This window comes from Hylobates moloch, unplaced genomic scaffold, assembly GCF_009828535.3.
Source record: "Hylobates moloch isolate HMO894 unplaced genomic scaffold, HMol_V3 SCAFFOLD_2, whole genome shotgun sequence".
NCBI lineage: Eukaryota > Metazoa > Chordata > Mammalia > Primates > Hylobatidae > Hylobates > Hylobates moloch.
Genome location: NW_026652277.1, coordinates 154,314,765 through 154,341,520, shown reverse-complemented (window position 1 = coordinate 154,341,520; position 26,756 = coordinate 154,314,765). Strand labels below are relative to the sequence as shown.

The window sequence follows — 26,756 nt, the reverse complement described above, 5'->3', positions numbered from 1 at the left end:
TGGGATTACAGGGATGAGCTACTATGCCTGGCCAAGAATACTGTATTTTTCTATCTCCTTAATTTTCTTATATTTGGATAAATATTTTTATTTATTTTAAGCTGAATAATATATTTTTATGAGCCTGCCCGTATTGATCAGAGGAAGTCTGATGCTCCTAGATGGATAAATGAAATACATTTTCTTAAATACAGAGGAACCTGTTTATTAGGCAGGATAGAAATAACATAGAGCTGTTTGTATATCATGATTTCACTCATAAATAACAGTCTTTGACAAAGCAGAAGACATCTTTATTTTGAAAACATTCTCACTAATGTTTTCTGATTGATTGATTGAGACAGGGTCTCACTCTGTTGCCTAGACTGGAATGCAGTGGTGCGATCACAGCTCACTGCAGCCCTGACCCCTTAGGCTCAAGCAATCCTCTCATGTCAGCCTACAGAGTAGCTTGGGACTGCAGAGGCACACCATCACAACCAGCTAATTTTTAAATTTTTAGTAGAGGTGGGATCTCACTGTGTTATCCAGGCTGGTCTTGAACCCCTGGCCTCAAGTGATCCTCCTGCCTTGGCCTCCCAAAGTGCTGGGATTGTAGGTGTGAACCACTGCTTCTGGCCTCTTTTTTAACATCCTAATTTGGAGGACAGAGTTGCCTCTGGTATCCCGTGTGGATATTCTGAAATAAGTGAGGTATAAATTCAATGATATGCCATTTGGCTCATACTGAAACACAGAGTCAGCTGTTTATTAAGCCACAGTTCATCTTCTCAATTCTAATAGTGAAGTGCCTCTTTTGACTGTATGTAGGATCAAGCTACCCACCTTAAACCAAATCTTCAATGATAACAATCTTTCCTTGGTACCTTCCTCTTACCCTGTCTTTGTGCAGATGATCCTCTGTCCCTACAGGGTTCTAACACATTCCCAGGCCAACATCATTAGCCATTTGTCAGAATTTTGGGTCTCGGGCACAAAAGAAGACAGTTCCATTATGGAAGGCTCCATTATGGAAAGGTTTGCATTTGAAACGCTTTTAGGATCAGTCTAGGCCAGTGATTCTCAGCTTCACATTAAAATGACTTGGATGCTTGTTCAAAAATGTTGATGCCACCACCTTGGGACGACTGAGTTGTTGTTGTTAATTGTTTTTTTCTTGAGACAGAGTCTCTGTCACCCAGGCTAGAATGCAGTGGCACTATCATAGCTCACTGCATCCTTGACCTCCTGGGTTCAAGTAGTCCTCCCACCTCAGCATCCCAAGTAGCTGGGACTACAGGCGTGTACCACCATGTCTGGCTAATTTTTAAATTTTGTAGAGACAAGGTCTATGTTCAGCTCGCTCTAGTCTCAAACTTTGAGGCTCAAGTGATCATCCCGCCTCAACCTCCCAAAGTGTTGGGATTACAGGCATGAGCCACTGTGTCCAGCCGGAAAACTGTTTTTACTGGTCTGGGGTGGGGCCCAGATACCCTTTTTAAAAATTAGTTTCACAGGTGTTTTAACATGATCAAGCCTCACCTCCTTATTTCAGGTAACAGCTAGAGAGGGAAATGGAGTGCCCCTTTCTATAGAGGGAATAGCAAGATGGTTAACATTCATCATTTGTTTAGTGTAGCAGGAGGCTACACACCCAGGCCTGAAGCAAAACTGTAACTTGACTTGTGACCTGGAACAAGTGAATTAGCTTCTCCAAGTCTCAGCTTCCTCATCTGTGAAATGGAGGAAATGATGTACCTTCCACATAGGTCTGCTATAAGATGTAAACAAGAAAATGGAGGCTGGGTGCAGTGGCTCATGCCTGTAATCCCAGCACTTTGGGAGGCCAAGGTGGGTGAATCACTTGAGGCCAGGAGTTCAAGATCAGCCTGGCCTACACGGCGAAACCCTGTCTCTACTAAAATTACAAAAACTAGCCAGGCGTGGTGGCGCACAGCTATAATCCCATCTACTCGGGAGGCTGAGGTACGAGAATTGCTTGAACCCAGGAGGCGAATGTTGCAGTGAGCCGAGATCATGCCATTGCAATCCAGCCTGGGCGACAGAGCAAGACTCTGTCTCAAAAAAGAAAAGACAATGCAGGAGAGGTGCTCAGCACAATGCTTAGCATATAGTAAACACTGAGATATGCTTGCTATTGCCATCACTCATCCTTCATTCAAAAGTATTTATTAAATACTGGGTACTACATACGGTGGTGCACCAACAAGATACAGTTCTTTCCCCTGAAGTTTCTTGTCAAGGAATCAAGACAAAGCAGAAACAACAGTGGTGCAGTCAGTGCTATAGTTACATTTACTGTCAGAAGGGGTCAAGGAAAGCTTTCCAGAGGAGCAAAGGTGCAGAGCTGAGCCTGGAAAGATGGTTTGAAACAGAACAGTTATGCAGTGGTGGCGGCAGTGTTAAAAAGAAACAAAACAGGAATTTGCTGGGAGAAGTAGATCTAATGTTTCCTTTTAACTGCATTTTGATCTCTTTCTCCTGTCATCGGATACTTGGTTTCATTCATCCCTAGGCCACCACATAAAAAAGCTTGGCATTGAGGAATTATTAACCCATTTGAATGCCCACTGTGTGTGAGGCACGGTAGCAACACAAAAGATATATACCATGCCTACCAAGTTCAGAATGCAGGCAGTGCACATGATGTCATCAAGAACATCTGCAACTTGTGAGCAAATAAAATAACTGATCGTTCTAGACTTTATGGACACCCTGTAGAGAAGGAGAGGACAAAGACCCTACTACCAAAAATGTGCATCAGATTGAGGAGGCAAATTTGCAATAACTCATGCCTAGTCTATTTTAACAGCTGGACAAGTACCAAGCCCAGCAAGCCCTGGCCAAGTCCAAAGGACAGGCATGCTGCGAGCCAGGGCAGGAAGAACAGGCTTCATGGAGGAAGTAGACCTTGACCTGGGCCTCAGAGGGAAAGTATTATTGAAAATGTCAGGATGAAGGAAATCACTTTGGGCAGAGCAGCTTCAAGCACAAAGACTAGAAAGCAGGGATTTGGAAGGTGTTCTGGGGAATGAACAACTCCATGGGCTAGAAATATGAGTTACGGAGGTGAAAAGTGGAAATGTGTAGTAGAGAGCTCAGGGCCCAATTAGGGGGTGGTGGTGGTGATGGTGAGGAGGTGAAGTTAATATTTAATTATATAGGAACGGGGAATCTATTAAAGGTTTTTGAGCAGGGGAGGGGTATGTGTAAAGGGTTGTATACTGCAAGATTAATGTGGTTTGTAACATATTAAATTAATGGCGGGGTATCTTGATAGAATTATGCAGGGACCATTCAGAATGTATTAGTGGAAGTCAGGAGTGAGGTTAAGGATATATATTCTGGAGTTGGGAGTCACCGGGATCCAGGATGGAAGTAATAGTAAATGAGGGCTGTGAGAGACAGTAAAGATAAAAAAGCTGTGGCTTACAATTAGGGGATGGTAAAAATATTAGAGGATTAGAAGGGAGGAAGAATCTGAGTCAACAAAGACAAAAGGACTGCTACAGAGGAATGAGAAAAACCAAGCCAATGGTAGACCAAGAGCAAGGTGATTAGAGGATCAAGTGCTGCAGAAACTCTAGGGGCAGAAAGTCTAGGGGAATGATGGATTTAAAAATAAGTAATTTGATTTGTATACATAGGCAAGATAAACTATTAATATATAGCTTTTTTTGAAAAATAATGGCACCAAAATCCACATTTATTTTTATTACCTTTCGTGAACAAAACATATGACAATAGATTCTGGAGGATGGGACGTTAAAGGAAGACATTTTCAGAATCGAAGAGTCTTAGCTGTGTTTATTGGGGTAGAGCCCTTGGGTGCAGAAACATTTAGGGATTAGGGAGAAAAAAGGGATGATGTTTGAAGGAGGCAGGCGGGGAGTGGACTGTGTCAGGAGGTTCAGCTCCTCCCCTGGAATGGGAAACCCTGAAGATTTGAAATGGATGTGGGAGCTCCAGACAGATGGCTTCCATGTTCCAAGTAAAGTACAACTTGAAGTACAACGTGATGGTGTTTGACATTTAACAGATGTCATCCGTTCTCTGCAGAGTCACTCAGCAGCCTCCCCTGTTGCAGACACCTCCTTAGGTTTGGAACACACTGTCTACACAGGACCTAAGTGCAGGATTTTGGTGTGTTCCTTATTTCATTTATTTTTGTTTAACTTGTGGCAGACAAATATAGGTTATCAAAAGAATGGGATAATGAGTAAGTATACACCAACCTAAACAAAACAGAACAAATAGAAACATCACAAGTCTTGACTTTTTTTTTTTTTTGGTCAAAGAAAGAACTCATTGGTTGATTTAAGTCGGTGGTAAATCAGAAGGTTGAAAATAAATCACCTTCCTTCTCCAGGGTTCTTCCGGATAGTTCAACTCTCTAAATTCAGCGGAGAGTATTTCTGATGCTCAAAGTGTCTTAAACTCTGATGTTTTAATGTAGTAAAAAAAAAAAAACAACACAAAAAATCTTTGCTGAGGCCCAAGCTGAGGTCAAAAACTACCTCTAGCCACCTGGTGCTTTATTTTTATTGATTAGAAGTCTCTGATAAGACTGATTTGAATATGATTTAGGAATATCACATTCTAAATGGTCAGTTTGCCTATTCCATTATAGAAATGACACTATGGGAAAATTCATCATCACAGACCACAGCAGAAGTGTTCTTTAGTTAAATCTCTACCTAGTCATCCAGAAATCCAGTAAGTAAACCAAATAAAAATAGTTCACTGGGCTCAGAGTGGCAAGTTTTGCATGCAAAGATAGTGAAAATTGTAACCCTAACAATAAATCCAATACTGTTCTCGACTCTCTTGTGTGTCCAGTGCTGCTGCAGTCCTTGGAAGGGTTTTAAACTGTTCAGAGCTTGCTGGTTATCTTCAGCCAAGCCAGAGTGTGGGACTGCAATTTAGTGTAACCATGCGGAACTGGTCGCTCCTTGATTTTGTTCCGTATATTTCCATTTGTGTAGGCTTTTCCCCCCCTCAGTATTTTGTTGCTTATCTTTTAGAGCGAAATTGGTTTTTCCTCGGCCAATAATCTGTTTCTTTAAAAAAAGAAAAATTCGTTACCTATTGCCTTTTTTTTCTGGTCTTCCTGAGCAAGCCAGAAGTCACAAGGTCGTTTACTAATCGGAAACCAAGAAAAAGAAAAGCCACATCAGCCGGCACAAGCCTCTCTAACTTGTGTGCCCTGAGGCTCATCAGATGCGAAGTCCTGGCGACAAGATAGGGTCGCCCGCAGGGGCTTCCTAAAGAGCAGATCCAGGCCGGCTCCCAGCGTGGAATCCGACCCATGAACTTCGCCTCTCCACGTGGCATCAGATGCTCTGCCGGCTGTCACCGTGAACTCTAGCCCTCGCGGAGCCGACACTGACCTGGCTGCTTCAGAGTTCGGAGGGGAATAGCGTCTCCGTACCCTCGCCCCACCTGGGCTGCTCCTCGAACCGCCGCTCGTCCCAGACTCCAGGAGGCGCCACCAGGCCTCGCGGACCCCGCTCCGTATCTCCGGGAGCCCTCAGTTGGTCGGCCGCGGCGACCGGAAGCTCCGGACCGAGGTACTGGTTCCGCCCGCCTCTCTTCCAGCCGAGACTCGGCAGCGGCGGTCGGAGCGGCTGCCACGCCGCACCTGCCCGCGAGGGGGCGCGCCGGGCCCAGGCCGCAGCCGACTGCCGCGCTCCCTGCCCCCGCCCTCCGTCGTCCCCTGACTGCGCTCACCTGTCTGGGCCGCTGGCCTGGGAGGCGGGGGCCGGCGGGAGCCAAGCCGAGGAAAGGGCGGAGCGGCTCTCCGGGCGCGTCATCGGAGCACTATGGCGGAGCTAGGAGCTGGCGGCGACGGCCACAGGGGCGGCGACGGCGCAGTGCGAAGCGAAACAGGTGACCGCGCAGCGGGGATAGTGGGGGTCCGGTCGGGCCGGGGACGGAGAGCGGGGCCGGCGGACTGGCACTGAAATCACCCGGCGCCGGCAGCCCCCTCTCCGTCCGCGCTGCCGTGGCCCGGAACAACCGGCCCTGCGTGCCGCGCACCCTGCTCCGAGCGCGCCTTCCCCCGCCCTTCGCCGCCGCGCCTCGGCCTCCCGGCTCGGCCCCGGCCGGGGTTCCGGCCGCCCTCGGGCGCTCCACCGCGACTTTTCCGCAACAGGTGGAGGCGAGCCGGGGGGCGCGGGCTGGGGAGGAAACGGAGAGACCCCGGCCGCTGCCCTCCCCGCCGCGGGCTCGGGTCTAATTCAGTTGAATGGGAAATCGTATCCCCCAGACCAAACCAGCGGCCAGAGAGTCGTCGGCCAGGTGCGACTGGCAGGACGAGCAGTTTCTGGGCACCTCTTCCCGCCTTCCCTGGTCGCCCCGGCTGCCGGGAGCTCCTCAGCGGGGTCGGTGTGGGGCAGGACCGCGGGTTGAGCGGCCCGCCCCCCAACCCGGTGCCCGCAGTGGCGACGACCCTCGTCCGAGGGGACCGAGGTCGGGAGGGCCGGGGCCCAGTGCAGGACGGTGGGGGTTTGCGAGTGCCGGCTTGACGGGATCAGACATTCGTTGACTTGTAAGAGTTCTCAGAGTTTTTTGTTTTTAGTCTGTGCAGGAGCCCAAAGGAGGATTGTTGGCTCTGCAGCCCGGGATTTGGTGGTCAGGCCTCTGTGTTGAGGATGCCCCTCCCCCACAACCTCCAGGGGCACACTTAGGGACAGGGGATCACGTCCCCAAGACCAGCAGCAAGGCTTCCGGAGACCAGCAGCAAGGCTTCCCAACCCCGCCCATCTCTCCATAGTATGAAGCCGATTTTTCTCCCTCGTGATTTTTTTTCTCCAAAGGCTATTTTGCAAATCCGCCCCTCTCCACTGGTTCCCTCTTCTATTCTTGGCCAGTAAGCTGTTTCTGTATCTTTCTACACTTGGGGATGGGGCGGTGAGGCAGTTTCTTACTTTAAAAAGAAATTCAATTCTTAGACTCTCCAATTGCAAGCTGTTTTCCACTTCCATACGCTCACAATCGGAAGCAATTGTTTCCTCAATATAAGCATCACTGTCTCCCCACCATCAAGTATGCTTATTTTAACGTGAAAGGTCCAGAGAGCTCTAAAACAGTATTTGCAAATTATGTATCTGCTATTGCTAGGAAGAGGTTGGGTACCTAAAGTCTAATGATTTAATCCCTTCAGCCAAGATACCTGAGGTTAAGACTGACAACGTATCTTGAACTTAAGTCATGCTTCTTCCTGTAGGGAGTTTATCTTAATGTGTTTGCAAGATTGGTAGATCATTATTTTGTTTTGGAGTGGAGAAGAGATGCCTTTGTAATTGCTTTCGGGAATTTGATGAGCTAGACACTGGGACGGGGCTCCCCCACCTGAGGGCCCCGGGAGAGCAGCATCCTCATTTGTAAATATACGGCATGATTTTTGTGCCTAACCCTGACTCAGTAACTGCATGTGAAACAGCATTGTTCTAGCGAGCTAAGTGTCAGTTTGTGCTCAAAAATAAACTTTCTAGAATCTGCACGTGAACAACTTGTTTAGACATAAGTGAACTAACTACAAACTGTAGCATATTCAGTGCCTGAGCATGTTAAGGAATAGGCTGTGCTTCCAACAATTAATATACAAATCAACCATGTGCCTGTCAGTGTAATATTTTCTTTTATTAAAAAGGGAGTTAAATTGGCTGTTATCTCCTTCATAGAAAACATTTCTTCCACATTTTTGCCTAAAAACTTCAGTTTCCAAAGGACACATTTTATATATGGTCTTGAATAATTATACTTTATAATTTCACTGAAAACTTAATTCTGGCCTCACATCTCTTTCCTATTTTCCTACCCCGAGATTACTATTAATGTTTTTAGTGTTCAGAAGCATTTGTGTCAGCAGGTGCCAAAGAAAGAAGGAAGGTGTAAATGTGTTTTTTTGAATCTAGGTGATAGTTATTTCGAGAGAACAAGTGGGATTGTTTGAATTTCAACAACTTAAGTTATTCCATATATTTAAAACACATGACCTATATCTGAATATGAGACTTTAATTTAGCACTTTATTCTGGTGAATATATTTCACATTATACACATCCAAATACTGCAAGTCTCATTTTTTTAAACGATCAGAAGTTTGTATGGAAATGTGGGGGGTGGGGGGTGGGGGGTGGTGGGTGGCTGTGGACAGAGAAACTTGTATTACCATCAAGAGTTGAAAATTGCCACCTTAAATGGCAACATTTCTTGAGGGATTAATTTTATTTCTTTTTAGAACTCATTATTATGAGGTAGAGTCCCCTCTTGAATAGCTCTTAGTTTTTGTGTCTCTGTACAAAGACTGGTCTAATTTTAGGGCACTTTAGATTAGAATATCAGGTTATTATAAAAATGATACCTGTAATGTGTTCAGAATTACATGCGTGTGTGTGTGTATGTGTATCAAAGATGAATTGACAGTGGTGGTGTGCAGCCTATGAAACGAGACCGTTCTTAAGCATATTGAAAGCTATTATATAAACCCAACATTTAAAAACCATATTTCTGTGGGTATATGTTTATCTTCTCAAAGTTAGTCAAATCACATTCCTTGTGGTGAAAACGTTTATTTTTCTTGAGGATGAAAAGTTCTTCCAGTATAATATTTTTGCCAACAGCCAAAGTTAAGAGCTAGGGGAAAAAAAATTGCCTTGGAAACAAGTTTAAGACATCACCACTAGAGGATGTCAAGTCCTTTTTCAGGTTTTTTTGAGTAGTCGACCTACGATAGGTGATATTCACAAAACTGCCTTGACCTAAGCTTTGTAGATTTAATTTTATGTTCAGTTCAAGAGCTGTGGAAAGCGAGTGTACAGCACTAATTTCCTAGTCTGATAGCCTGTTTTAAAAACCTCCTGAACTAAAAGCAAATTTAAAGCTGCTTTTGATTAATTCATGAAGCTTTGATGCACAAAGGAGTAAGTTAATACTAATAACCTGTCAATTCTGTTGATATTTTGGGAAGTGGGTCATGACTTGGAATCTGGAGTTGGGCTTTTTGTCCACTTTAGCAACTTGTGTGGTGAACATGGCCTCCTTTGTGACCATCCTTTCATGAACTTTTCCAACTCAAAGTGATCTTGTAGATGTCACTTAACTCTAAGGGTCTACATGAAATATCTACAATTAAATAGGGGCTCAGACATCAATTTGGTATTAAGCTTGTCCCCTTTGAAAGAGATGCTTCATTCACATAGCTAGATAGCTTTTCTCCCATCCTATATGGCTGTTACCGTTACATCTTTTTTTTTTTTTTTTTTTGAGACTGAGTCTCGCTCTGTCTCCCAGGCTGGAGTGCAGTGGCGCGATCTCGGCTCGCTGCAAGCTGCGCCTCCCGGGTTCACGCCATTCTCCTGCCTCAGCCTCTCCGAGTAGCTGGGACTACAGGCGCCTGCCACCACGCCCGGCTAATTTTTTGTATTTTTAGTAGAGACGGGGTTTCACCGTGTTAGCCAGGATGGTCTCGATCTCCTGACCTCGTGATCCGCCCGCCTCGGCCTCCCAAAGTGCTGGGATTACAAGCGTGAGCCACCGCGCCCGGCTTACCTTTACATCTTGCTAAGTAGGAGGAAGCGTTATTATTAGACTAGGCAATTGTGCTCAGGAGCATGCATTTATGTGATATTGATAGGCGTGTGTGAAATATTTTTACACAGTTTATTTACACTGGCATTTTCTCAAAAAAAAATTCTAACATCTTTGCTTCCCAATGCACGAGAAATAATCATTTGGAAGAGTTGTTTTTAAAAACTCAGGCCTTGTATTGATGTAGGAATTGAAAATATTGAGGCTTAGAATAAGAAATGTGTACCTTCTGTATATTCAGCATTATGGTAGTTAGAAGGCTGTTGAACAAATGATCCTTGAATTTAGCAAGGAAGACAAAATTCACCAACAAAGAGTTGCAGGTTATGAGGAGTTCAGTGAAGGAGGAATCACTTCCGGCTATGGGCAGCAGGAAGAACATACCGGATACAGCACTGAAGTTAAATTTTAAAAAGTGGTGGAACTGGAGATCATTATGTTAAGTGAAATAAGCCAGGCACAGAAAGACAAACATCTTCTCACTCATTTGTAGGATCTAAAAATCAAAACAATTGAACTCATGGACAGAGAGAGTAGAAGAATGGTTACCAGAGGCTGAGAAGGGTAGTGGGGGTAGAGGGTGGGAGGTGGCAGGCAGGTGGGGATGGTTAATGGTTTAAAAAAAAAAAAAGAAAAGACCAGAAGCAGTAGCTCACGCCTGTAATCCCACCACTTTGTGAGGCTGAGGCAGGCAGATCACATGAGGCCAGGAGTTCGAGACTAGCCTGGGCAACGTGGTAAAACCCCATCTCTACTAAAAATAAAAAAATTAGCCTGGTATGGTGGTGCATGCTTATAGTTCCAGCTCTTTGGGAGGCTGAGGCAGAAGAATCACTTGAACCTGGGAGGTTGAGGTTGCAGTGAGCCAAGATTGCACCACTGCACTCCAGCCTGGGTGACAGAGCAAGACCATGTCTCAAAAAACAAAAAGTTAGAAAGAATAAGAGTAGTATCAAATACTATTTGATAGCACAGCAGATTGATTATAGTCAATAACTTAATTGTACTTTTTAAAATAACTAAGAGTGTAATTGTATTGTTTGTAACACAAAGGATAAATGCTTGAGGGGATGGATACCCCATTCTCCATGATGTAATTATTTCACATTGCATGCCTGTATCAAAACATTTCATGTACCACGTAAATATATATATACCTACTATTTACCCACAAAAATAAAAAAATTAAAAAAATTTTGTTTTAATTTAAAAAATAAATTTTTAAAAATGGGTAAGCGAGATATAAAATTGGATGGAGGAAAGGGAGAAAAACAAAGATGCAGGTGTGAAAAAGAGCAAAGTTTTGGTCATATTGACACATGTGTAAAGCTCAAAGAAAATCCTAGGTCAGTTAGGAATGATTGTTCATCGAAGCCAAATTGTGGAAGGGCTGAAGGCCAAACTGAGAGATTAGTACATTTTTCTGGGGTAGGGTAGTGGGGGGACGTGTTGAGGATTCTTGAGCATAAAGGATATTGATTAAAGCAGGAATAATCAGGTAGTTCTGTGTCCATGAATCTTGAAATATTGATTGCAAGTTCTAACAAGAGCTCAGCTGTGCCTTTAGCTAATGAAAGCAAAGTTCCTGCCTCTGGGAAAGTCATTCTCTTCCATTGATTTTTTTTTTTTTTTTTTTTGAGACAGAGTCTCGCTCTGTCGCCCAGGCTGGAGTGCAGTGGCGCAATCTCGGCTCACTGCAAGCTCCGCCTCCCGGGTTCACGCCATTCTCCTGCCTCAGCCTCCGAATAGCTGGGACTACAGGCGCCCGCCACCGCGCCCGGCTAATTTTTTGTATTTTTTTAGTAGAGACGGGGTTTCACCGTGGTCTCGATCTCCTGACCTCGTGATCCGCCCGCCTCGGCCTCCCAAAGTGCTGGGATTACAAGCGTGAGCCACCGCGCCCGGCTTTTTTTTTTTTCTTTTACTGCTTTGGGAAGGGTGCACCTGGAGGGATGAGAATGCATGAGGAACATCTGCCTAGCCAGATTAGCCAAATCTCTGGAGATCAATGAAGGGCTAGGTCTACTCAGCCGGCGCTCATTTCAAAGTAGCAATGTAGACTTGAGGACGGACTGAAGAAGAGTTCAGCGACATACACACCAACTTTGAGATTCCTGCAGAAATCCAGGCAGTCATTAGCATGGCAATAGGAAGAGACGATTAATTTAAGGTTCTGCAGGGGCATGTTCAAAGGATTGCAGGTAAAAAGGTGACATATGAGACTTTTCCAAGTTTGAGTTTGGCTCATTGACTTATTGGAAAATATTCATGAGGAGGACCTGTTTTGTTTTTTACCCCAAAGAGGTGGGGGGCGGGTCTTGCTATGTTACCCGGGCTGGACTTGAACTCCTGGGCTCAAGTGATCCTCCCGGCTTAGCTGCCCGAGTAGCTGGGACTACAAGCATGCACCACTGTGTCCAGCAGAATCAGGTTTTGGTAGGAGAAACAGGAAAAAAAACCCTCTGCTTTAGACATGAAAATGTGTGGTACAAGAGAGATCTGTAAGTGGAAATGTTCAAAAGGCAACTGGAAGCACAGGACTAAAAGAGAAAAATAGAGGTCAGGACTCTGGGATTCACTCCATAAAGGAATAACAACTGAAGGTTTGGGAGTGAGGAGCGCTCAGAAAAACCACAAAGGGGTGAGACGACGTGTAAAGCATGGGAGGAGGAAGAGCCAGCAAAGCAGACAGATGGAAAAGCACAGCTGAGTAATGTCACACCTGCTGAGAGGGATGGAGAGGTAAGGGATTCAAAGACTGATGAAGACATTTTATAAAAAGCTGTTGGTTTGGTTTCAAGTAGTCACTGACCAACCCCAGAAGAGGAATTTCAGTTGTTGGGGCTACATCAGATTATAAGTGATTATTAGATAAGCAGTTTGGGAAAGAAAGGTAGCCAATTTAACAGACCCTCCCATAAAGCTTGCTGGTGAAAGGAAAAAATTACAAATCCTTGAACAGGCAGAGGGATTTTTAAAAATCTATTCTAAAATTTGCATACAGTCCAGGCGCGGTGGCTCATGCCTGTAATCCCAGCACTTTGGGAGACCGAGGCAGGCAGATTGCTTGAGCTCCGGAGTTCGAGACCAGCCTGGGCAACATGGCAAAGCCCCATCTCTACTGAAAATACAAAAATTAGCCAGGTGTGGTGGCATATGCCTGTAATCCGAACTACGCAGGAGACTGAGGCAGGAGAATTGTTTGAACCTGAGAGACGGAAGTTGTAGTGAGCCGAGATGGTAGCACCACACTCCAGCCTGGGCAGCAGAGCAAGACACCGTCTCAAAAAAAATAATTTGTGTACAAAAAAATTACTGATTTTCTTTTCTTTTCTTTTTTTAGTTTTGTTGAATGTATAGAGTAATGTAAGCACCACTGTTAACATTATCCCAAAGAGTCCTCTGCCTCCAACCCAAATTCCCTAATGCTGCCCCTTTGTAATGAGACTCTCTTCCTACACCTAAACCCCTGACGACCACTGATCTGTTTACCATCCTCCTAGTTTTGCCTTTTCCAGAATGTCGTAAAAGTGGAATCATACATTGTGTAACCTTTTTTTCTTTTTTTTGTGAGACGGAGTTTTACTCTTGTTGCCCAGGCTGGAGTGCAATGGCACCATCTCGGCTCACAGGAACCTCCTCCGCCTCCCAGGTTCAAGCGATTCTCCTGCCTCAGCCTCCCAGATAGCTGTGATTACAGGCATGTGCCACTATGCCCGGCTAATTTTGTATTTTTAGTAGAGACGGGGTTTCTACTAAACCCCATCAGGCTTTTCGTGAACTCCCGACCAAAGGTGATCCATCCGCTTTGGTATCCCAAAGTGCTGGGATTACAGGCGTGAGCCACCGCACCCAGCCCCACATTGTGTAACCATTTGAGTCTGAATTTTTCACCTGGCATCATGTTTTTGAGATTCAGGCACGCTGTTGTGCATATTAGGATGTTGTACATCCTTTTTCTTGATGAAGTAGTTTGCCATTGTATGGAAGTATCACAGATGGTTTATCGAAGAACATTTGAGTTGTTCCCAGGTTTCGGCAATTATGAATAATGCTGCGGTAAACACTTACCTACAGGTTTTTGTGTGAGCATAGTTTTCATTTATCCTGGGTAAATACCTAGGAGTGGGATTGCTGATTCATGTAACTGTACGTTTAACTTTATAAGAAATGGCCAAGCTTTTCCAGAGCATCTCTGTGGTTTTACATTCTTACAAGCAGTGTATGTGAGTTCTGGTTGCCCTGCATCCTCACTAATACTTAGTATTGTTAGTTTTGTTTGTTTTTAAAACTTAAGCCATTCCATCAAGTTCTTTGAGTAAAGCAATGTAATCACCTCAAAGTAAAATAGTGCCTTTTTAATGCTAACCCATGCTCACATGAATTAGGAAAGCCTGGAGGTAGTGTTGATCCCAGAGCCCAGGTATAATATGGAGTTTGTATTTGGCTCTAATATCTTTATTCTCCTTCGTTCTTTTTCCCCATAGTATTTCTTTTCTTTTTTTTTTTAAATTTTAACACACTGTTGCTGGCTTGAAGGTCCATAGTATCTCTTATTTCCTGTGGAGTATGCATTCTGAAGTTGATTATGGACGGGAGTGCCATTATATAGCACATTCCCTGCCAATTCAAGTTCTCTCTTCCTCCTTAATGGTCTGTGTTGTAATCCCTTGAGATATGGCTTTCTAGAACTTGGAAATAACTTGTTTTGTTGTTAGAAAGCTAGACATATTGGTCATATACCTTGTTTATTATCCTGATTAATTCCTTATTGGCACATTTTATATTGTCAAACTGAATACTTACCAGTTCTCAGATACAGTGCTTTGTAAAGCCTTGATAGTCTGTCATTGGACGTTTCATCAGTTGCTCATGGTCTAAGGTTCCGTAGGCTAAATGTGAAGGTATTTAGGCTTATTTTTTATAAAATTCAGTTTTAGGGTTTGTCTAGTTCTCTAGCAGTGATGCTATCTACCTCTTTACTATCTTAGCTCTTGTAAAACTCTGAGTTATGGTTGTTGACACATTTAAATGGCATTTGGATTTTCTCTTCAGTAATTATTTTTCTCTTTGGTATCTTTTTAATTTGAGAAATAGCCTGTTGAAAAAGATCTATAAGATTTTTTTATTAGGTACCACTTTGAAATTTTTTTTAAAATATATTTTTTGAGACAGTCTCGCTCTGTTGCCCAGGCTGGAGTGCAGTGGCACGATCTTGGCTCACGGCAACCTCCGCCTCCCGGGTTCAAATGATTCTTGTGCCTCAGCCTCCCGGGTAGCTGGGACTACAGGTGCCCACCACCATGCCCGGCTAATTTTTGGATTTTTAGTAGAGAGGGGGTTTTGCCGTGTTGGCCAGGCTGGTCTCAAACTCCTGAGCTCAAGCAATCTGCCCAACTCAGCCTCCTAAAGTGCTGGAATTACAGGTGTGAGCCACCACACCTGGCTCCACTTTGAATTTTGATTTGAAGAGTAATATATAGTATTTGACAGTGAGAAAAACTGCATTCAACAGTTCTTCATCCTTGATGCTCCTGTAGAAATAGTCGTGAAAAAAAGAATCATGAGAAAGTGCCAAGGAGGATTGACATACCTGACCAGATGGCACAGAGGAGCACGGGGTATAAAACAATGCAGGGAGAGGCCGGGCACGGTGGCTCACGCTTGTAATCCCAGCACTTTGGGAGGCTGAGGCGGGCGGATCATGAGGTCAGGAGATCGAGACCACGGTGAAACCCCGTCTCTACTAAAAATACAAAAAATTAGCCCGGCGTGGTGGCGGGCACCTGTGGTCCCAGCTACTCGGAGAGGCTGAGGCAGGAGAATGGCGTGAACCCGGGAGGCGGAGCTTGCAGTGAGCTGAGATCGCGCCACTGCACTCCTGCGTGGGTGACAGAGCGAGACTCTTTCTCAAAAAAAAAACAAAAAAAAAACAAAAAAAAACCCACAATGCAGGGAGGAGGCTGGGAGCGGTGCACTTGGCCTATGTGAGCTGCACTTCATAGGTACTGTTAGTAAATGATATATCTTTAAGTTTAGAGTATTGAGTTTTGGGGTATCTTAAAATTTCTTCTTCTGTGACTTTTACAATTAAATGATATGTAAGCTTCCTTTTTGGAGTTGGCTTTCTGGTAAAGAGAACTATCCTTCACTATGGCATAACCTCTGAGTATAAAACTCATTTCCCCAACACTGTTGAATGTTGAAAAGAAGTTCTCTAGGATCAGTTTAAATGTCAAGGTGAAGTTCTAGAAAGGAGCCCTTCCTTTAGCACCTCCACCCCTCATCATGAAGCCTACTTGGTGGCAATAACGTGCATAATAATTGGCTCTAAGATGTGTTCCTGTAGCAAAACTTTTGGCTGCTTCTCAAGATTCGAATCTGGGCTTCTGGTTCTCAGAAGCTCCTGACCCAAGTCTATGAGGTGGCAGGCACACCAGACAGGACCTGGTTGCTTACTTCTTGCATTCCAGCTGGATTGGTTTCTATTCATGGTAGATGCTCCAAATTAGTTCAGTGACAACTTCACCACAGGCCTGGTGGGTTTATTTAAATATGGGTCACTCCTTCACCCTAAGGTTATGTTGTTGAAATGATTATTGGGCCCATGTGCTGGAGCATCATTGATTCACGTCATTGGCTCTCAATCTTGGCAGTGATTTAAAATCACCTGGGGACCATTTAAATATCAGGATGCCCAGGTGGCATCCAAGGTAATTATCTGAGAATCTTGCAGGATGGGAGTCAGGTGGCAGTGGTTTTAAAACTCCCCAGGTGATCTGGTGTGCAATCACTGCTGAGAACTAATGATTCAGAACCATTTCCTATTGTATTCCCTTCCATTTGACCATTGTGGTGGGTGGTGTCAAGTGTGTGCACCTTGCCTATGGAAACCACATGGAAAATCATAATAGCAATTGCCGTAAATCTAGTGAGTTTACTCAAGTTATCTCATTTTGCCCCAGGACTTTTTTGAAGGAAATATAGACGTGAATACAGGTATGAGTAAAATTGAATAGCTAAGTACACACACATATACTCAGTGTCCACAGGTATGCACATTTCTGTATGAGTATGTGCAGTGAGACAAAATACCATTCAGCTTTCTTTTTTTTTGACTTTGCTTAGCTCCTACACTGCCTTCCTCTCCCTCCTGCCCCTTAAAACCAGGAAAGGTTAAATTGGGGTAGATATTAAAGTATTTTGTAGAAAATTACACACTTTTCCCAGAGATCTTTCTAGTGACCCCTGACCTCTGATCACCAGGTCCCTGGCTCTGGAGACTGGGCCTTGTTTCTTCTGTCTATAAATAGTTGACCCAAGTACGACCTTTTCCCTTCCGTGTGACCAGATGCTAATACCCTTCAGGCTAATCTTTCTTTCCTTCACCTCTCTTCTTTCTCCTCACCGCATGCTGCTGTGCCCAAGGCCCAGCTGGTAACCTCTGTGGTTTTTACTGTGCATTGTTTTCTCAGCAGGATTATTCAACTTGTGCTTTAATTATCACCTCAAATTATCATCTCTGGCTCTGCACACTGAAATGTGTACAGGCACTTCTGGTTTTGTTTTTGAGACAGGGTCTCGCTCTGTCACCCAAGCTGGAATGCAGTGGCACAGTCATGACTCACTACAGCCTTGACCTCTTGGTCTCAAGCTGTTCTCCTACCTTAGCCTCCCGAGTACCTGAGACTACGGGTGCATGCCACCATGCTTGGCTAATTTTGTTTGTTTTTTGTAGAGATGAGATTTCTCTATGTTGCCCAGGTGGGTTTCAAACTCCTGGACACAAGCAATCCTCCTGCCTCAGCCTCTGAAAGCGCTGGAATTATAGGCATGAGCCACCACACCCAGCTTACAGGCACTTCTGAGTTGCATTCGTGCCTGCTCCTGAGGTTTTGTGGTGCCATCTTTTGTGATTTGAAGCTTTTTCTGGGAGGGCTTACCTTTGGCAGCATGATTTCCTATCCTTTTCTCCTCTTTTCAGCTAGCATGTGTCTAACTGTGAAGTCCAAGGCAAAAATGAAGAGGTCAGTAGGGGATATTGGATGGGACTGATCCCTAAATAAGAGTATCTTTGATTTCTCTTTAAGATTATATGGAAACTGAGCATGTGTGAGACTGTGAGGTCTGAAGCTCAAAACTAACACTAATTATTTAGGAGTAATTCTAACCTACTATTTTGTGCATGGTCTCTGGAGTCTGGCTGCCTGGGTTCCAATCTCAGCTCCACCACTTGGTACTTGTGGGATCTTGGGCATGTCTTGTAAGCATTCTCTTCCTCAGTGTCTTCCTTTTTAAAATGGGATATTGGTAATATCGTCACAGGGATTAAATGAGTTAATACTAAAGTTCTTAGAACAGTGCTTGACACAGCATAGGCACCAAGTATTTGTTATAATTCTCATGATTACTGAAGATTAGTATTGCATTATTGTGAAATGATGGGCATACCCTGGCATGCTAAGTTTCTTCCTTAAGCCATTTTTTCTTTGTAATAGTAAGCTCTCCATAATGAAGGCATCAGAATGTAATGATGATTCAGACCTCATTGTAGCTGTGTGATCACATTGTCATAGGCTTGGCACTGGGATCAAAGGCATCATTAAAGCACTTGGGATGATGGTTTTTACCTGTCAAATGTTCCAGGAGGTTGCTGTACACTGGCCTGTGAGACCCTTAGATTGTGTTATGTGATCACGCTAAACACTCATAAAAGCCCTTCTTGGCTTTTTTTTTTGGGATGGAGTTTCACTCCTGTCGCCAGGCTGGAATGCAATGGTGCAATCTTGGCTCACTGCAACCTCCACTTCCTGGGTTCAAGTGATTCTCCTGCCTCAGCCTCCTGAGTAGATGGAATTACAGGCATCTGCCACCACACCCAGCTAATTTTTGTATTTTTAGTAGAGGTGGGGTTTCACCATGTTGCCCAGGTTGGTCCCGAATTCTTGACCTCAGGTGATCCGCCCACCTTGGCCTCCCAAATTGCTGGGATTACAGGTGTGAGTCACCACACCCGGCCTTGGCTTATTTTTTTTTCCTTTTTATGGTATCCAAAAGTGTTTTTTTAATGGCTATATCATAGTTCTAATTTTTTTTTTTTTTTTGAGACAAAGTCTTGCTCTGGTGCTCTGTCACCCAGGCTAGAGTTAAGTGGCACCATCATGGCTCACTGCAGCTTTGACATCTGGGCTCCAACGATCCTCCCATCTCAGCCCCCTGAGGTAGCTGGGACTACAGGTACACGCCACTATTTCCGGCACCAGCTAATTTTTTTTTTTTTTGGTATCTTTTTGTAGAGACAGGGTCTCACTATGTTGCTCAGGCTGGTTTCGAACTCAAGCGATCCTCCTGCCTCGGCCTCCCAAAGTGCTGGGATTACAGGCGTGAGCCACCACACCTGGCCCATAGTTCTAAATTTTAAGTCCTTTGCTAAAATATTGCTACAGAGGTTATGTTGCTTTAAGCCATAGAGAGATGGACCTCCTAACACTCATTCTGAATTTAAACAAGGCACTATCACCACATTGAATATGCTTCTCTACCAGGAAAATAGAGGAAACATACAACTTGCCTTCCACAAAATGTTCATGAGAAGCAGGAGGCAGTTTGGGTTTCTTCAAGCAAAGTACACACATGAAATAGAAAATATCAGTAAATTATTAAGGTCACAAATTTTAGAAGAAACTTTCTTAAGTTGCAGAGGACCATTTACAAGGTGTATCCTGGGTGTGGTGTGTGGGCATGTGGGTGAGGCACATTTCTCACTAAGAAAATGATATCTTGTTCAACTTGGAATTCAGAATTTTATATCTTTTAAAAATTTTCAGCCAGGCACGGTGGCTCACGCCTGTAATCCCAGCACTTTGGGAGGCCAAGGCGGGCTGATCACCTGAGGTCGGGAGTTCGAGACCAGCCTCACCAATGTGGAGAAACCCCCATCTCTACTAAAACTACAAAATTAGCCGGGCGTGGTGGTGCATGCCTGTAATCCCAGCTACTCGGGATGCAGAGGCAGGAGAATCGCTTGAACCTGGAAAGAGGAGGGTGCGGTGAGCTGAGATCGTGCCATTGCACTCTAGCCTGGGCAACAAAAGCGAAACTCCATCTCAAAAAAAAAAAAAAAAAAATTTCATAACTTCGTAAATCTGAAAATACGTCACTTCCTCAGATGGGTCCTGGGTTTAGATTCTCCCAGCAATGCTCCCAAATTGTCTTTTTGTATACAGTAGCCACTGTGGAAATTGATTAAACAAGTGTTCCTGATGCCACCTTTGAAATATTAAAATGTGTTATTCAGTAAAAATAGAACTGAATTATTATTGAAAATAAGTTTTGTATGGATTTACTTAACACTAGGAATAAACTCATCCCAATATCCTGGTGAAGATGCCCTCCCTGTGTATATAAAAAGATACATCCATATGCTTTGTGCAGTGACTGTATAAGGCCCAGATAGAGAAAAAATGCAAGAGATGTCTCAACAGTTGAAAGTATTGAAATAAATTGAGAAGAGGGAAGCTATTTTTAGTCTAGAAGACCTATGAGACTCAAACAACTTTGGATAGAAAAACCCCATAATCTTATAATCCAGTGAAGCCTCACAGGGAAGAGCCCTAGGTTGGCATTTCAGATTCAATCCTCGGTATCCCAGCTGTGTCTAAAATGGACAGATTTGAGAATGTCAGTGCTTCAACTTATTTACAAACTGATCAGGTCCAATATTTATCTGCTGCTTGCTGAGAACAGCATCAAAGTTAAAAAAAAAAAATGTTCCAACCATCAACCAACTGTGGAACACAAATCTAAACCATATATGTGATGAGACCCACATGTCATTGTGAGAGTGTTGCAGGACTCATTAATGACACCCACTGTAGCAAGTAAGTCTTCAAGAAGCCTTTGGAAGAGAGAAGGCCTGTATATGAAATGCCAGAAGGAAGAGGCAGAAGGTTCAGAACTAGGACTCTGGGTATGGAGTTCAGACACCTGTGAATTGGGCATTCTGAACTACTTGTACGATGTGCAAAGCTGTTTTTTTCTTACCATAGCACAGTGTTGCTTTCTATTACAGATGTACCTATCTGGAAACATGTTCATTCAACAGTTTGCAGTCCTGCAGTTATTTTCAAAACAGCTTTTGCTTCCTTCTTTTTGTTGTAAACACGGTCTTTTTCCAGTGCGCTGGATAAAGTCTGGCTCTGGGCAGTAAAGGGACATGGCTGCTGCTTATTTCAGGGACTTAGGGGCAAGTGTCTTCATGCCTGTGGAAACAGGAGCCAGCTAGTACTATTTCCAGCAAAAAATTTAAGAGAAAGGAGAGATTTTTATTACAATTTTGATTTCTTTACTACAACATTGCATGTGTCTGGAGTATAGCCATTACACTTTATGAAAAAGGCAAAATGGTCATTTGGGGTGTTTTAGGAAGTTTGCCAAAAGGCTCCTTTGTCATTATAATCCTTCCTAAGTTGCCATCCATGGGTTTAGCTCATGGATATGAAAAGTGAAAGGGTCTTAGAGATGAAGTAGGTGTCCCCTGAGTGCTTGCCAACCTGTTAATCTTTTTGAGATGTTAATTTTTTCATATAGAGCCCCTTAAAATCTTGATGGCTCTAGGTCAGTTAAGCCTAAGAGAAGACATATTTATCAAAAAAAACAAAAAACAAAAAAACCTTGCTGGATTGCTAGTAATATCTACTTCTTGGAAATTAATACTTCATATTTAAAAAAAAATTATTGATGCATTATGAATATTTTTTGCTTAGCAGTTACAAATTTTAAGAGGCACATATACATGGAATATTATGCAGCCATAAAAAAGGATGAGTTCATGTCCTTTGTAGGGACATAGATGAAGCTGGAAACCATCATTCTCAGCAAACTATCGCCAGGACAAACAACCAAACACCGCATGTTCTCACTCATAGGTGGGAATTGAACAATGAGAACACTGGGACACAGGAAGGGGAACATCACACATTGGGGCCTGTCATGGGGTAAGGGGAGGGGGGAGGGATAGCATTAGGAGATATACCTAATGTAAATGATGAGTTAATGGGTACAGCACACCAACATGGCACATGTATACGTATGTAACAAACCTGCACACCTGCATGTTGTGCACATGTACCCTAGAACTTAAAGTATAATAAAAAGAAAAAAAAAAGATGATAAATACTAAAAAAAAAAAAAAAAGCTTCTAAGCTTGTCACTCAATCCTAAATATACTTATATCTTTATAATTTAGCTTAAAGGCTTTTGGTGTTCTGGTTGGTTACTAACAATTCTCAGTGTGGCTTTCGCTGAAGGAAAATGGACCAAGCCTCAAACTTACCCACCACAGTTATATAATTTGGCATTTCTATTAGGCACTTCCTTCCTCTAGGTTGGTTTCAGAACTATGCTGGAGAATTGTATGTAATTTTTGTTTTCTTTTGTCAGAATTGGTGTGTTAGGCCTTTTTTTGTGTCACTTAAACACCTGAGGCTAGGCAATTTATAAAGAAAAAAGGTTTAATGGCTCAGGGATCTGCAGGCTGTACAAGCATGGTGCTGACATCTGCTCGGCTTCTGCTGAGGGTCCCAGGAAGCCTACAATCATTGTGGAAGGTGAAGCAGGAGCAGGCACATTCACATGGCAAGAGAGTGGTGTGAGGGGAGGTCCCAGACTTTTAAACAACCAGACCTTATGTAAACTAACTGAGGGAGAACTTACTTATCACCACAGGGATGGCGCTAAACCATTCATGAAGGATGCACTGCCATGATCCAGTCGCCTCCCACCAGGCCCCACCTCCAACATTGGGGGTTACATTTCAACATGAGATTTGGAGGAGACAAACATCCAAACTGTATCAATTGGTTTCAGTTAATAAATAAACCAAAAAATAAAGTTTAATGCCTCAAACCTTCATACGCTTTTCTCGCGAAAAGCATTTTATCCAACCCTCTCCATCCCCATGTACGTATCTATGTACTTTAGTTTCTACTGATTGAGAAAGTGGGGTTACTTCATTATAATTGAGAAGGATTTTTTGTAATCTATATATCTGTACTTTTGAATCATTTAATGTTCAGATGAACAGACTGCTTAGTTCTCATTAAAAGGGTTTATTTGATAATGCTTTTAAGCTCACCAGTACTTGATTCTCAACGGGTGATCATTAGTGAAAATAGGGATTTAATAAGTCTAAGATGTCATGACCCCACCTGTAGGAACATTATATTAATAGAGCATTACAGTATTGGAAAATTATCTGAGTAAATAGAATCCATCCTATTGAATGAAGATTATGATGATTGATACATAAACCTTTGACTTTTGAATGGCATGCTTTCGTTCGCAGCATATTGACTTGAATGTGGGAATGGAGTATCTTAATCTCTCTGAGATCACTGACTGATAGGTAATTTTAAGTGTCAGCTGGGCTCAGCCTAAACATTAGATGTTGCTTGGAAGGTATTTTGTAACTATGATTAACATTTACCATCAGTTGACTTTAAGTAAAGGGGATTATCCTGGCTATGGGTGGGCCAAATCCAATCAGGTGAAGGCCTGGGAAAGAAGAAGAAGGAGGAAGAAGGAGGAAGTCTGCCTTAAGGCTGTGACATGGAAATCCTGCTTGAGTTTCAAGCCTGCCAGCCTGCTGCACAGATTTCACACTTGTTTGCCCCCACAGTGGCAGCAGCCATTATTCCTTAAAATCTTTATATACAATATATTTCTCTCCAGAGAAACAACCAAAAATACTATTGGTTCTATTGCCTGGAAGAACCCTCACTGATACACTGACCCTCAGGAAGAAAATTAACAGTTTTTACCTGGAATCGTACAAATCATTTTATTTAAGAGATAAAATTTAAAAATCTTTTCTGATTTTTTAAGGTAAAAACAGGATATTAAACTTTCAGTAAAAAAAAAGGGTTGTCTTTTAATTTCAGGGGGTTTTAGGAGAAAGAAATGGAAAGAGTGGCAAAGTAGCAAAGGACGGTGATACGGTTTAGATATGGTTTTATGTTGAAATATGATATCCAATGTTAGAGGCAGACCTAGTGGGATATGTTTGGGCCATGGGAGCCGATCTTATGAATGGCTTGGTACTCCTCTCATGGTAATGAGTGAGTTCTCATTCTGTTCGTTCATGTCAGAGCTGGTTGCTTAAAAGAGCCTGACATCTCTCTTGCTCCCTCTCTTGCCATGTGACACACCTGTTCCCCTTTCGCCTTCTGCAAGTGTCCTGAGCCCTCAACAGAAGCAAATATCAGCACTGTGCTCCTTGTACAGTCTGCAGGACTGTGAGCCAAAATAAAACTTTTATTTATAAATTATCCAGTCTCAGGTATTTATAGCAACACAAAACAGACTAACACAGATGGGATTGAGGAAAAGTTTTAAAACATTCTGAAATGAATGTTCTTCACCTGTCCAATGCTTTGCTATCACTATCCTTAAAATGCCCATAAAGTCATACACTCAATTGGTTTGCTGTTCTTTAGTATCACTCTTCATTCACAAACTTTTAGATTTCATCTCTCAAGTCACATAGCTATAGGGATCCACCTATAACAAATTGGCTCATTGAGGGGAAAACTGTCTTATTCATCTTTATCAGTAGGTTTTTTTGTTGTTGTTTTAGACTCGCTGTTGTTGCCCAGGCTGGAGTGCAATGGCCCAATCTCGGCTCACCGCAAACTCCGCCTCCTGGGTTCAGGCGATTCTCCTGCCTCAGCCTCCCGAGTAGCTGAGATTACAGGCATGCGCCACCATGCCCAGCTAATTTAGTATTTTAGTAGAGATGGCGTTTCTCCATGTTGGTCAGGCTGGTCCCGAACTCCTGACCTCAGGTGATCCACCCACCTTGGCCTCCCAAAGTGCTGGGATTACAGGCATGTATATCAGTAGGTTTTCGTTACATTGTGGGTGAGAGAATGTGGGAAGTCTGGAAGCTGCAGGTGTGGAGATCAGAGTAGTGTGGTCCTCTTCTAACCCAAACACCTGGAGAAGGTTCAGTTGTTTCTGTGATCTAGCGTTTAAGGCTAAAACCTCAGGGCCATCAGTTGAATAAGTAAAATCATGAAAGGCAGAGTTGCTTACAAAATGAAGCCATGTGAGTAAGTATGTGCACAGGTACAGCAAAGGAGAGGGCTTTATCTCAGCCTTGCTTTTTCCCTCTGCCTGAGTGTTCTCTCTTGGTTATGTAACTCGACTTTCCATTTGCATCAAGTCATGGAATCTCAGGATCAGAAGAAGCTCTAGAGATCAAAAAAAAAAAAAAAAAAAAATCCAACCTGTAAACAGTGCATTAATCCAACATCATCATCCCAGATCAGTGTTTGCGCACAGCTATCTTCAATGTCAAGAAACATAACTTTTTACATTCTGGTAACTTCCAGTCACTGGTCCCAGTTTTCTCTTCCAGAACTAAATTTACACTTCCACTAAGAGTGTAAATTCTTCCATATGTTAACCTTTAATTCTGTTATTTTATTCCTGTGGAGTCTTGTCTTATTTTCTCCTGTTATGTCTCCTATGTTATGGCCTAGAATATTTATGATAAATCCTAGGTCACTCTCTTCGGAATGTGTTCTCATTTATCATCCTATTTCAAATATCTTGCGAATACCATGTGGTATGAGGACCAGAAAACAGAATGCTTGTCCTCCTATTAGGCATGCTGGTGTCTGCTGATTCTGCTGTGACACTGTTAGGGTTTTTACTTCCTCAGTGCGCTGATGGTGTTTAGTGATCTTGTTGTCCAAGTGCTCTCCTTGTTTCTGGTGCAGCTTGGGTAGGTCTTCATTTTATACTTATCCAGTTGAACTTTTTTTAAATATAAAAAGAGATGTTCCTGTTTATTCCTACTGAATTGATAAGAATATAGCTTATTCAGGCCGGGCATGGTGGCTCACGCCTGTAATCCCAGCACTTTGGGAGGCCGAGGCGGACGGATCATGAGGTCAGGAGATCGGACCATCCTGGCTAACACGGTGAAATCCCGTCTCTACTAAAAATACAAAAAATTAGTTGGGCGAGGTGGCAGGTGCCTGTAGTCCCAGCTACTCAGGAGGCTGAGGCAGGAGAATGGCGTGAACCCCGGGGGGCGGAGCCTGCAGTGAGCTGAGATCGTGCCACTGCACTCCAGCCTGGGCGACAGCGAGACTCCATCTCAAAAAAAAAAAAAAAAAAAAGAATATAGCCTATTCAGTGGGAATAAACTGAATAGGCTGTATCCTGTCTAAGTATAGCTCATTATTTCATTCTTTGAGATCATTTTGGACTTCAGTCTATCCATCTCTTAGCTTTCTTTTATCTATGGATATAAAGCACTTGTTCTCCTATTAATCTTTAATAAAAACATAACTACCTTTCTTTCCATTGCCCACTTCTCCATCTTTCACCTGGACTATTGCAGGAGCTTGGTATTCACGCTCAAGCCTATGGATAAGTTTTTCACACTGCTGGAGGGGTGTCTGTTAAAAAAAACCACAAACATGATTTATTCTCATATTCCTGTTTTTACATCTATCCCTATGGCCACCATTTGATCCCTTTTCTCTACTTGGACGAAGTAGTTACATAGCTAGTCTCTGTCCCGTCTCTCTCTTTCTCACAGCAAGTTCATCCTGGCCTGTCTGGATCACACATTTAGCTGTCAATACCCTTCAGTGGCTCCCCACTGCCTCTGGTGAAAACATTATGCCTTTGGCTCTGTATCCTCTCTGATGGCTGCCCCAAAGCACCCCATCTGGCATCTTTGACATGATTTTGCTACTCCTAAAGCAAAGCAAGTCAAGGAACCGTAGTTTCATTTTCTTATCTTTCTAATGGTGTGCCTCAACAATAAAACTAAATTAAACACTAAATTAAACTGCTCACAGACCCTCAGTGAATTAGGTAACTTACAGAAATACAGTCCAGGCATCTGTATGAATCTTCTGTTGAACCCAGCGATTGATTTCTTTGCCTCATTTGGAATCTATAAAATTGGATTTCTTAACCTAATTGTCGTGAGAGGAGAGGACAGTCTTTGCACATTTAACTTTTATCAAGTAATTCAGAAGTTCATGTAGTACACATTAATAAAGTATTATCAATGAGAGTAATGAACAAGAGGGCTGAGAGGCATTCTAATATGTGCCACTGGGTTAAGGTTTAATGTGGCA

General features: G+C 43.2%; 1 protein-coding gene across 2 annotated transcripts in view; it reads left to right on the top strand.

The window, feature by feature from the left end:
- The first annotated feature begins 3,748 nt into the window (after positions 1 to 3,748).
- Positions 3,749 to 26,756, top strand: part of MAP7 (microtubule associated protein 7) — a 212,207-nt gene continuing 189,199 nt past the window's right edge. For both annotated transcript variants that reach the window (XM_032159912.2, XM_032159903.2), the window contains exon 1: positions 3,749 to 5,889. In XM_032159912.2, the coding sequence (XP_032015803.1) occupies positions 5,823 to 5,889 (67 nt within the window). In that variant the 5' untranslated portion in view covers positions 3,749 to 5,822. The remainder of the gene's footprint in view (positions 5,890 to 26,756) is intronic.